The sequence below is a fragment of the Ranitomeya variabilis genome, chromosome 5 (assembly GCF_051348905.1).
Source record: "Ranitomeya variabilis isolate aRanVar5 chromosome 5, aRanVar5.hap1, whole genome shotgun sequence".
NCBI classification, from domain to species: Eukaryota; Metazoa; Chordata; class Amphibia; order Anura; family Dendrobatidae; genus Ranitomeya; species Ranitomeya variabilis.
In genome coordinates, this window is record NC_135236.1 from 267,471,569 (window position 1) to 267,484,768 (window position 13,200).

Consider the following 13,200-nt stretch of genomic DNA (forward strand, 5'->3'; position numbering starts at 1 on the left):
GCACTGAAAAAAACTAACAGCACAAGTTTGCATCTGTGTACTGTCATTATTAACTGGCTGCTCTGAGAAGCCCCAATTTGATTTTTTTTCTTGTCGTATACGCAAACACGTAAGACGCACAGATGACAATTCAGACACATGAAAAATTGATCATATTATGGATGAAAACAATATATATATATATATTTTATGCAGACAAAGATGTGTGAATTGGACCTTGGGCTGCATTGACATATTCTGATGGTTGTATCTAGTATTTACATTAAATTGAATACAGCTGATCTGCAATACCACACACAGCCTGTAGACAGGTGTGGCGCTATTCCTGCCAGAAAGCAGCCATATTTTTCTATTCTTACTGTCTAAAATGAAAATGAAAAATGACTAAACCACTCCGGTGTTTTTGTTGTTTGTTTTAATTTCAGCACTGAAGTGGTATCACTATCGTCTGTTCTATATGTGTAGTAAAATACTTACCGGTGGTCATCTTTTGCTGATCCCTTCACTGCTTCAGTCCTTTTCTGCACCACATGACCGGAATTGGGACTGGCCGGATCGCTCAAGTGTTTGCTCAGTGAACCAGAAGTCACTTTTCAATGTGAGTCAACAAGAGCCATATCGAGGCCAGAACAGGGCTCTCATAGACTAATATTGAGTGCTAGTAACCGTTAGCCGGTCAGTCATAATGTGATTACAAGATGGCGGAGAGGGATCGAAGGGCTGCCGGCATCAGCTGAAGACGCCAATTGGTAAGTATTTTATTACACACAGGGAACAGACGTTGGTGGTACCACTGCAGTAATGAAAGGAAAAAAACAAAACAAAATATTACAATAGAACTTAAAGGGGTGTTCCAGTCTTAAACTACAAGCTTGCAGTCACTCTACTCGTATGTGAACGGGGCCGGCACATTTTTGAACATCCACCGTTTTTCACTGTAGGTACTGTGTTCTTTTCTTTGTAGGCCTCATTCTGTTTTCGGTAAACAGTAGAATGATGTGCTTTACCTAAAAGCTCTATCTTGGTCTCCTGTGTCCCCAAGACACTTTCCCAGAAGGATTTTGGCTTCTCCCCTACATTTTGGCAAATTAAATTCTAGCTTTTTTATGTCTGTGTGTCAGCAGTGAGGTCGTCATGGGTCTCCTGCCGTAGCGTTACATTTCATTCAAATATCGACGGATACTTTGCGCTGTCACCGATGCATCCTGTGTCTGCAGGCTGCTTGGGAACTTTATTTGGGGCTTCTTATCCACCATCCAGACTATCCTGCGTTGCAACCTTTCATTAATTTTTCTCTGCTGACCACATCCAGGGAGATTAGCTACAGGGATATGGGTCGTAAACCTCTTGATTACATTGCTCACCGTGGACAAAAGAACATCAAGATCTTTGAAGATGGACTTGTAACCTTGAGATCGTTGCTATTTTTCAACAACTTTGGTTCTCACATCCTCAGACAGTTCTCTTCTCCTCTTTCTGTTCTCCATGCTTAGTGTGGCACACACAGACAACGCGATGCAAGAATTGAGTCAACTTCTCCCCATTTTATCTGGTTTTATGTGTGATTTTCATATTGATCACACCTGTTACTTGCTACAGCTGAGTTTGAACGAGCATCACATGCTTGAAACAAAGATGTTTACCCACAATGTTGGAAAGGTGCCAATAATTAGGGGCAGCACGGTGGCTCAGTGGATAGCACTACAGCCTTGCAGCGCTGGGGTCCTGGGTTTACTGTTATATACAGTAAATATTCTACATTCGTAAACTACTTCTGAACAACTAAACCATTTTTATTGCCTAGTGTGCATGTGAAAATGCCTGTGTGTGTACATACCTATACGTAGGACTGAAGAATGAGGATTGATGCTTGATTTGCTGCTCCTGTAGGATTGAGAGCTGTTGTATGAGTCCATTCTAGGTGCATGGATGATCCTCTGGGGAGCACGTCCAGGAGATTATTCTGCAGAGATTAGCGTGACTCATATACGTGTCTAAGCTCTTTGACAGCCTGCCTTCTGGGATTTGCTCTCCATAGACTGCTTGTATAAATATTTCTTATTTGCTTACAAATCTTTTTTCTTTAGTCTGTCTTGATGACGAAATTGATAGATGATTTTTCCGCAATTTTCAGGATTTTTTTTATTTTTTGCCAGCGTTTTGATCTTGTTATCTCCGTGTTTGCTGTTCATTGAGTTACAAATGATGCGCTTCCTAGCACACAAACCGGTAGATAATTTATTTTCTCCAGACTAAACACTTGTATTGTGCCTCGCTCTGGTTTCCATCACTGGGGAAAGACCTATTTAATCTTATCTTACTGTTTACATGTTTATGCTCTTGTATATTCAGACTAAAGTGTCTTGCCAAGACTTTCAGCACAGGGAAAAAAAGGATGTAAATGCTGGTTTAACGAATGAATCTTCCTAGACAAGGGCAGAATTGTTGGCGCTCTTTCCTTTTGATGGTTTGTCAGAGATTTGCTTGCGCTGCTGGTGAGTTATGATGCATTTAATAGCGATGGTAAATAGTGAGACGGAGATGAATCTGGGGTGTCTTGCCAACTAAGAAAGAATGGTATACTAGGCTCTGAAAGGCTGCTGGCTGTTTCAGGCACGTTAGTAAGTGATGACAGATCGCCCGGACAGGTCTCATTACTCAGCACTAAGAGCTGGTGACTCGTTTGTATCAACATCCAAACAACTCCATATAATAGGTATTGATCTGTCAGAGAACTGGCAGTGATGCGATCTTCCCGAGAAGGCTGCCCCCTCCGCCCCCGTCATTAGTACGGCCAGTAACATTAATAACTATAATGGTGAATAATCACCTCTGATTTTCTTATTTGTTTGTATCAGCAAGACTGGGGTAGGGCAATCGTGTCCATTTAGAAAGACAACATCTGCATCTTCTAGGTAGACCGCTAAAATATTTTATCTGTGAGGTAGTGTATGCCATTTTTCCTTTTTAAAGAGAACATATCGCCTATTTTTTTCATTAACTGTAGCCTGTTGTTATTTTCTGATCAGTAAAATGTATTCTAGGAATACCCTATGACCTGTACTGGGAGGTGAGCTTGGACCATCAACTATTGCAAATGGTTTGATTCTTTATCGGTAGTTACTGTAAGTGTTGCCTTTCTTCTCCAACCTGTCAATGACGACGATGATGATGACACATGACTACTGTAAAGCACAGTTGTCATTTCTTTTAATCCCACTCATGACTTGACATACATGTACATCATTTGCTAGGTGTAAGTGTATGGAAGAGGTTCAGGAGATGATCTGAGCCTACTGTATAGCTGGGAGGGAGAACTTTTTCCTCCAATGGCCAGCTGGATATTTATTCCATCCTTCAAGTCCGTCCAAAATTATCAACTTGAAAATTACTCTGCTACGTTTGGTCAAACATTTAGTTAACTCGCCCCTAAGGTGATGGCTGGAACTGTTTTTTGGTGTGGCTGTGATGTTAGGTGGTATGGATGACACTCGTAACTTTTTCCTAGATTTGCGTCGGTCTGGAGCGCAGGTAATTATTTGTGATAAGTTTTGTAAAGCACTCAAAGCAGTAAGTTGTACCAAACACAAATGTATATTGTACTCCGGATCTCATCACAGTGGGAAATTCATCACTGCTCACATAATATTTTTTAAAACTCAAGCAGTGGGTGATCTGCAGAATACATCACATACGAGACACCAAGACTGCTGTATATACATCACATAGGAGAGACTGAGACTGCTGTATATGAATTATATGGGACATATCCATACTGTTATAAACATCAAATAGGAAATTCAGGGTGTGCTGAATACATCACATAGTAGACACCAAGACTGCTGTAATGCATCACAGGAGATATGGGACTGGGGCAGATACATCAAAGGAGACATGGGACTGTGGCATATCCATCACAAGAGACGCAAGACTGCTGCGTAAACATCACAGGAGATGCAGCGCCGTGGTATAGTCATCACAGAAGACATTGGGAGTTTGGCATAGTCATCACAGGAGACGCTGCGGCACAGTCATCACAGGAAATACTAGGGCTGTGGAGAATCATCACGGGACATATTGGTTTCAGAATAGTCATCACAGGACACGCTGGGGTTGCAGAATAGTCACCACCGGACACGCTGGGGTTGCAGAATAGTCATCACAGGACACGCTGGGGTTGCAGAATAGTCATCACAGGACACGCTGGGATTGCAGAATAGTCATCACAGGACACGCTGGGATTGCAGAATAGTCATCACAGGACACGCTGGGGTTGCAGAATAGTCATCACAGGACACGCTGGGGTTGCAGAATAGTCATCACAGGACACGCTGGGGTTGCAGAATAGTCATCACAGGACACGCTGGGGTTGCAGAATAGTCATCACAGGACACGCTGGGATTGCAGAATAGTCATCACAGGACACGCTGGGGTTGCAGAATAGTCATCACAGGACACGCTGGGGTTGCAGAATAGTCATCACAGGACACGCTGGGGTTGCAGAATAGTCATCACAGGACACGCTGGGGTTGCAGAATAGTCATCACAGGACACGCTGGTGCTGTGGTACAGTGAACACAGGAGACTCTGGGACTGTGGTATGGTCATCACAGGAGATATGGGGCTGTGGTATACACATCACAGGAGACAAGGGACTGCAATATATACATTACAGGAGACACGGGGTATGTGGTATAAGCCTCACAGGAAACATGGGGCTGCGGTATAGATGTCCAAAGGTGTGGTTGCCGCTTCTGTTTTCTCCTGCGGGACAGGAGTGTTTTGCCTGATCTCTCCACCCACAAAGTGTGTCCTGGCACTGCCCAGCATGAGGACGTGATCCTTCATGGCAGGCGATTCAGTAGTGAACACTGCATGTGCATGCTTACAGAGTAAGAAGAAATTAAAGGGCCTGCAGCCATGAAAACTCAGCTGCTGGCTCAAGCTCTGCGTTCCCCGGGAATCTGTTTGGGGACGGAGAAAACGTCATTGTGGGCCGTGGAAGAGAAATTGTTAAGGATCCGGCATGTCCAATTTCGTACTGCTGATCCATTTGATTGGCCGAACTAGTGTTCCTGTATATGAGAATTCTGGCTAAGATGGCTTCTAGCTGACGATCAGTCAGCCGTCTAATGTGTGTGGCACACTTACCAATCCATAGCCCGCCATAGCATGATCGTGTGCTGCCAATATTAAGGCATGCCTGTTTTGGGCCCAGTGAAGACCCTTATATGTTGGCTATTTTGGATTAATACATCAATTTGGACTAGGAATTCATCAGTTTTGTCATTTTTATTTACATGAGCTGTTATCATGTTATTTTTATGTTTAAGGTCAGAGGAAAATCAGGATACAGTGTTGTATGCGTTGAAATAGTTTTTTTCTTAAGCCTTTACGAAGCATGCTGCAAAAAACGAAAAAAATCACAGATGTAAACCCAGTCTTTAAAAAGGCCATATGTGCTTTTCACATAAATGCGTGAACCTTGTGTGTGTTATTTCTCCTGTGGGTCAGAAATTAGGCCTGTACTGGCAAGAGTCTGTGACCCAGTGTGACAGTGAATAAAAGAATTCAGGTGAATGATATCATTGTATAAAACATGTTTTTCAAGGAAGTCTTCACCAGCAGAGGCACAGAAGCAGAGAACATCCTAGGGATTACAGGGCACAATCTCTGGCAGAGTCTCAATGAGTAATAGGATTGAAAATCCTTCATGTCATTCCAAGGTTTGCTCCGGAAAACTTCCCAAACCGCTGAAGATATTTGTTGTAAGCAGGTTAAACCTTCAGTGAAGAAATAGGATTTGGCATAGGAACTGTTTTTTAAGGGTTATGTGCACTGTTCATTGTTTGCAGACATACAAAAAAGGAAATCCAAAATCTTTGTGGTTTTCTGATTTAATACTTCATCTACAGTATATAAGTCAGGACTAGCTGGATATACAATCAGTGCAGCATTTCACTGACTAGTAAGAAAAATGGCTGCAAAGATTTCAGTGTTATTGGCTCTGTTCACATCATGTTAGCGGCCTCGGTCTTTAGTAGTCTATGAACATGAGTGTTAAGAATGACACCAAGGACATCACACAGATCCCACTGCTGCCACCAGTTGTCATATGTATATTATATTATGCCAGGTTTGCTTTCCTCAGTATCAACTGGGCTGCTTAATATAGTTTTGATAACATTACTGTTTTATTAGCAGGAGATTATCACTTGAGGACTAGTATACCTGCTGCCATTAAGTCACCCATATTCTTGAGCTCTGTATAACCTCACCCCCGCCACTGATTGGCAGCTTTCTGTGTACACTGTTCATAGGCAGAAAGCTGTCATTCTGTGGTGTGGGCTCAGCTCAGCATTCTGAAGCTAGATCTGCAGCAAATAAAACAGTGATTTTATAAAAACCGCAGCAAGCAGTCCAGTAAGTGATATATCACTGGAATCAGTGTCTCAGTCCCTACATTATGCAGCTTTCAGACTACATAGCAAAATCCTGGTTTCAGATTCCCTTTAAGAGTTAGATTTCATGTGTTTGTCATGAGAAATCTAGTGCAGAAGCCATAGAGAAATCAGGCTGGAAATGCACTGGGGACGTCACTGCACTTGGACTCCTCCTTCCCAGTGCACTTCAAACCTGATTTCTTCCAGCCTGATTTGCATATGACTTGTACACTAGATCTCTGATGACTGGCACATCAAATCTACAAAAACGGTATCATTGTCACTGGAGGACAAGGCCTTGTACAGTCATACTTCTACTCCCAAACATAAACAACGGTTCTGACAGGTTCCCTTTAAAATAAATGTTACCAGTAGGATTGTGCCTCCTTTATTAAAAGTTTGATCATTAAACTTTTTTTATTAAGAATTTTGTAGTGAGCCATTTTTTTCCAGGTCTAGCTGCAAAACTGGTCTTTAGTTTCTGAGCTATTGAGGACCACAATTCCCTATCTGCCATTTGTTACAGAACATGATGTTCCCAATGTGTAAAATACATAACCGCATATTTCTGCCTCCTGTCTGGATCACAAAAGAAGCCACCAATGTCGTGTGTGTACAGGATGTCCCCTAAATGTCTGATAGATGGGGGCACACCTCGGGGGCTCCACCAGCCAGGAGAATGAAGGTCTGGTCCCCGCTCTTCCTGCCCATTTTTGGGGCTTTGTGTGACGCTCTGTCCAATTTGCTTTTTTTTCTCTTTTTCTTTGGTGTTGCTTCAATACACACAAAGGAAATAAACATGTATATAATAAAACGTGTGTAATTGCAATAATTTTCTGGGATAAATACTTCATTTTCTGGGACAATTTCAAGGGGGCCAACACTTTTGGGCCTGCCTGTATGTATGTTAGGCTACGTTCACATTTGCGTTGTGCGCCGCAGCATCGGGCGCCGCAGAGTCGCCGCATGCGTCATGCGCCCCTATATTTAACATGGGGGCGCATGGACATGCGTTGCACTTGCGTTTTGCGCCGCATGCGTCACTGCGGCGCACGCGTCCGTGGGCAGAGGACGCAGCAAGTTGCATTTTTGCTGCGTCCAAAATCAATGAAAAAAAGGACGCATGCGGCGCAAAACGCAGCGTTGTGCATGCGTTTTGCTGCGTTTTTGTTTGCGTTGTGCGTTGCGGCGCCGACGCTGCGGCGCACAACGCAAATGTGAACGTAGCCTAATTGAACCTAAATAATAAATGTATTATATGCAAAATGGAAAAAAATAAAAAATGCCAACAGTCTGCCATAAGAAAATAAGATGGGACTCCCGTAGCATTTGTGACTTGACACTGTTGCTTTTCCTTGCAGTTTACGGTCCACAGGGCCTTGGAGGAGTTGAAGAGCACAGGAACCTTTCCGCCACAGGCGACCCCGCCGCTGCCCTGCCTGGACATCCCTGTGGTGTTTCTGGACCCTTTGTCAAAGAGGCGAAAGGCTGAGGTCACTTGCACTGTAAACCCTGTGGGGGGCGCTAGGAGCAGCAGTGATCTGGACCTTTCAAACGTGAGTGCTGGAAAATTGGTAAGGACATTTCATCTTTTTCTTTTTTTTCTTTAAGGCAGTTGTAGCCGTGTGTGGGATCCGTCCATAAAACGTGATGTACTGAATGAAGGGCTGCTTGGGAAGAAGAGCTGCGATGTTAGAAAGTGCTGAGTGCACGGCGAGTGTCACCGATTCACGGCCTTTCTACAGAGCCGGCAGAAGTGTTATACTTTTTATGGAACTACAGTCGAGCGACTTTCAGAAATTGAGGGGAGCAATATTTTATATCCCTAGAGGGATAAGTCTCTGGCAGACATGACTGATGTGATTGTGTGGTCAGCTTTAGCCTCCAGGGACCCATCAGGGTGTCCAAGTAGTGGCCGGCTGGTCCCCGATTCCCTAGGGGTATTCTAAGCAGCAATTCTAAGCTGCATTTTTCCTGCGAACACTTTCAGTTTTGGTGCAGAAGACCCCCCGCTGTAGTTACGTAAGGTGTGAAGACCCCCTAAGCACCCTTCTACAATAGTAATGCCACTGGACTGTGGCTGATGTGTGAGTGCCTTGTGTAGGGGGAGTGTATGAGACTGGGGATTTCTGACTTCTGTCGCCTAACCTTGTCTTCTTCTTATGTTTCTTCTCGTGGTGTTCTTGTTCAGAGCAGGTAACGTCTTCTCCTCATTGTAGTTACAGATGTATAAAAGAGAGGCTAGCGACAAACTTAAAAACCTTCCTTGTTTTCGGTACATTGTGTCATCGTGTGTACATTTTTTGGTATATATATATATATATATATATATATATATATATATATATATATATATATATATATATATATATATATATATATATATACAGTACCTTATGCATTCCCAGGACTCTGGTCCAGGAGCCGCACTGGTGTCCTGTGGAACAAAGTATCCCAAACTTCCCACTACCTGCCGGACTTCAGGGCGCCTCTTCTGATCAGAACATTGTGCCAGGCCTACTAGTCAGAAACGGCACCCAGGAAGCCGGCAGGTAGTAGGAAGTTCGCAGTGCTCTGGCGTGACAGCCTTTGGCTACCGTCGTGGCAATTGTCTGGGATCCTGCAAATTGTTTTCTTCAACTCTGAATCATACAACTGAATCTGTTATTAGTTATCTAGTTTTGAGTCCTCATGACCAATTTTTTTTCATGCCGGTCTTGATGGGTTGTGCTGGAGTTGGACATTCCGGGTTGATGAACGAGTGGCGGGTGTCTCCATGCGCTACGCTAGATATCCCACTCCAGTCTTTGACTGCAGGGAGCCTTCACGCCATTCATCTGATGCTCCAGATTCATGAATCGGGAACGTCTGACTCCAGCACATCCCATCATCAAGACTGGAGTGTTATTTCTGGCCTATGGAACGCCACCGTTTGTCAGGCTTAGACGAGCAGAGATGTCACGCACACCCCTGACTTGTCCCAGCTACATTTTTGTGGAACTGGGAGAAACTGGCTTGAAGACACAAAAAGTTGAAAAATGTTGACGCAACTCCAAGTTGCTTTTACATTTTGTGAAGTTTCAAAGCTTTTCCGCAGAATTGTGGCGTGAGAGATGAATCGGGCCCACGGTATTTAGTAGGTGATCATTCTTCATTCCACATGATCACGGCCATATCTATCATTAGATAGCGCTGTGTGTCCTGTTACGTGCAGCCAGTATAAATTATGGCTGTGCCATCGAGACGCACTTTATTTTTTGTTATGAAGCTGGAAAGCATGGCTGTGGAGTTTGTAGCCAAACGTCCGACGACTCTATTTTTTAACACACTGGCTTCTTCTTAAGGCAAATCTGTCTTTAGATTTCACTATACACGCTTAGACCAGATGACTCTGGTGGTCTTACACTGAAAAATCTATGTAACAATGGCTTTATACTCCTGATATTGACTTGATTGATTTTATAGTAAAATCTGAAATCACAAAATTCTCATTTTAATATTAAGCAGGGTAACTTTCACAAAGTTACACCGCCATTCTTACATGGATTTCCAGAGTGAGTACACTATTCTCATCAGGTCTAAGAGGTATATTTATTAATGTATGCTGTTCCTGTTGGTAAATCTGGTGACAGGTCCACTTTGTAAAGCTCATGTATAATTGGTAATAATTTACTGTAGTCAGGCTTTTCTTTACCTTCATGGAAATATGTAACATGCCATACATTTAACAAAATAGTCATATACCAATAAATATTCCAAATTAACATATTAATTATATCTCTGTCGACTTGGACTCCACATCCCTGGTGGAAAAAAAAGAAATCTCCAGATTACATGTTTTAAACTGACGAGTAAAGTTAATTGTGAAATCTCTGGCATGTTTATAAAGAGAATCTGTCGCTAGGTTTTTGCTATACCCTCTGAGAGCAGTGATTTAGGGGCATAGACCCTTATTCCAGTGATGTATCACTTACTGGGCTTTTTACTGTAGTTTTGATAAAATCACAATTTTTTCTGCTGCAGATCTGAGTGCTGAGATCTGTATAACCCCATCCAAACCACTGATTAGCGACTTTGTGAGTACACTGTGCATAGGCAGAAAGCTACCAATCAGTGGTGGGGCTATACAGAGCCCAGTAATCTGGATGACTATATGGCAGCAGGTTTACTAGTTTTCTAATAATAATCTGCTGATAAAACAGTGATTTTAGTGAATCTTCAACAAACAGCACAATGCAGTGGTAAATTGCTGGAATCCAGGTCTCTGTCCCTACATTATGCTGCTCTCAGAATAGATGATAGATTGCCTTTAATAATTCTACCAAAATGTTTTTAAAAATAGAGGCGTTGTAAGGCATCATAAACTACGGTATGACCATGTTGTCTTCCTTTGTGTGTCCTAATAGGACAGTCCCTTACTGTATGGCACAGCATGGCGTCCATGTGGCATGTGTGGCTGCATCATTCTGCCCCTGCATGTGCTGTCGGGTGTTGCTTGTAGGTCATATGATATATATATGATATATATGATATGTCAGTAATATACCACTTTCATGGCGTCGTCGCAGTTTATCTGTGATTGTGTAATGGCTCTTGTACTATGTGCATACAGTGCAGGTGCCATTGTGATGATGTGACTTCTCTATAGGGAAGATGATGTGACTTCTCTATACGGGGGATGATGTGACTTCTCTATAGGGAAGATTATGTGACTTCTCTATACGGAAGATGATGTGACTTCTCTATACGGAAGATGATGTGACTTCTCTATACGGGGGATGATGTGACTTCTCTATAGGGAAGATTATGTGACTTCTCTATACGGAAGATGATGTGACTTCTCTATACGGAAGATGATGTGACTTCTCTATACGGAAGATGATGTGACTTCTCTATACGGAAGATGATGTGACTTCTCTATAGGGAAGATGATGTGACTTCTCTATAGGGAAGATGATGTGACTTCTCTATAGGGAAGATGATGTGACTTCTCTATAGGGAAGATGATGTGACTTCTCTATACGGAAGATGATGTGACTTCTCTATACGGAAGATGATGTGACTTCTCTATACGGAAGATGATGTGACTTCTCTATACGGAAGATGATGTGACTTCTCTATAGGGTAGATGATGTGACTTCTCTATAGGGAAGATGATGTGACTTCTCTATACGGAAGATGATGTGACTTCTCTATACGGAAGATGATGTGACTTCTCTATACGGAAGATGATGTGACTTCTCTATACGGAAGATGATGTGACTTCTCTATACGGAAGATGATGTGACTTCTCTATAGGGAAGATGATGTGACTTCTCTATAGGGAAGATGATGTGACTTCTCTATACGGAAGATGATGTGACTTCTCTATACGGAAGATGATGTGACTTCTCTATACGGAAGATGATGTGACTTCTCTATAGGGAAGATGATGTGACTTCTCTATAGGGAAGATGATGTGACTTCTCTATACGGAAGATGATGTGACTTCTCTATACGGAAGATGATGTGACTTCTCTATACGGAAGATGATGTGACTTCTCTATACGGAAGATGATGTGACTTCTCTATAGGGAAGATGATGTGACTTCTCTATAGGGAAGATGATGTGACCTCTCTATAGGGAAGATGATGTGACTTCTCTATGCGGAAGATGATGTGACTTCTCTATGCGGAAGATGATGTGACTTCTCTATAGGGAAGATGATGTGACTTCTCTATAGGGAAGATGATGTGACTTCTCTATACGGAAGATGATGTGACTTCTCTATAGGGAAGATGATGTGACTTCTCTATAGGGAAGATGATGTGACCTCTCTATAGGGAAGATGATGTGACTTCTCTATGCGGAAGATGATGTGACTTCTCTATAGGGTAGATGATGTGACTTCTCTATACGGAAGATGATGTGACTTCTCTATACGGAAGATGATGTGACTTCTCTATACGGAAGATGATGTGACTTCTCTATACGGAACGTGATGTGACTTCTATATAGGCGGCACATCACCAAAGCAGAATTGAATAGGAAAGGATGGTGGTAACCATTGTGCTCATTGATGGTAGGGAGGAAATCCAAGTCCTGGCACTGCCTTACTGCTGGAAGAGAGGATGCAACCCATAGCTTGTACATGTCTCCTTCCAATCAGAAAAGCTGTTTTTCTTACTTGCAGACGTGTACATTTCTTCCTTTCTTCTTTTTGACAGTTTTTATTTATTTCACTGTTTGTGCTATTTTTTTTCTCAGTCTATGGCAGAGGTTCTTGCTAAAAAAGAAGAGCTTGCTGACCGTCTGGAGAAAGCCAACGAGGAGGCCATAGCCAGTGCTATAGCAGAAGAGGAGCAATTAACCAGAGAGATTGCGGCAGAAGAGAATGACATTGAGATGGACAATGAGAGCGATTTCTCGGTGCGTGCTACTTTATCCTCCATCCATCGTATACTCCACCTTTGGGACCTCGTATCCTACTCGGCCGTGGGATCTCACTCATAAGTACAAGTGATGTGATTGATTAAATAAAATCCATTTGTGTTGCTAGTAGATGATCTTTGTGAGGGCATACTTCAGCCCGTACAAGCCGAATACAGGCTGTCCTACACATCTGCTCCCTGGATTAGATACATTCTGCTTGTAAAAGAAATACACTTATTGCCACCTGGCGCCAATATTTATTAAAGGTTGTCTGGTTTCACAAATGTAAAAACAAACACTACGCACCCCTTGTATACCCCCAATTGAACCTTGCTGCTCCAGTTG

The 13,200-nt window shown here is 42.7% G+C and overlaps 1 protein-coding gene across 4 annotated transcripts in view; it reads left to right on the forward strand.

Annotated features, from left to right (window-relative positions):
• The window catches only part of SCAPER (S-phase cyclin A associated protein in the ER), a 369,596-nt gene that overhangs the window by 105,238 nt on the left and 251,158 nt on the right, over positions 1-13,200 (forward strand). For 3 of the 4 annotated variants that reach the window (XM_077264247.1, XM_077264249.1, XM_077264250.1), the window contains 2 exons: positions 7,805-8,017; positions 12,691-12,852. In XM_077264247.1, coding sequence (XP_077120362.1) covers positions 7,805-8,017; positions 12,691-12,852 — 375 coding nt within the window. The remainder of the gene's footprint in view (positions 1-7,804; positions 8,018-12,690; positions 12,853-13,200) is intronic. The other variant, XM_077264248.1, reaches the window with a different exon arrangement.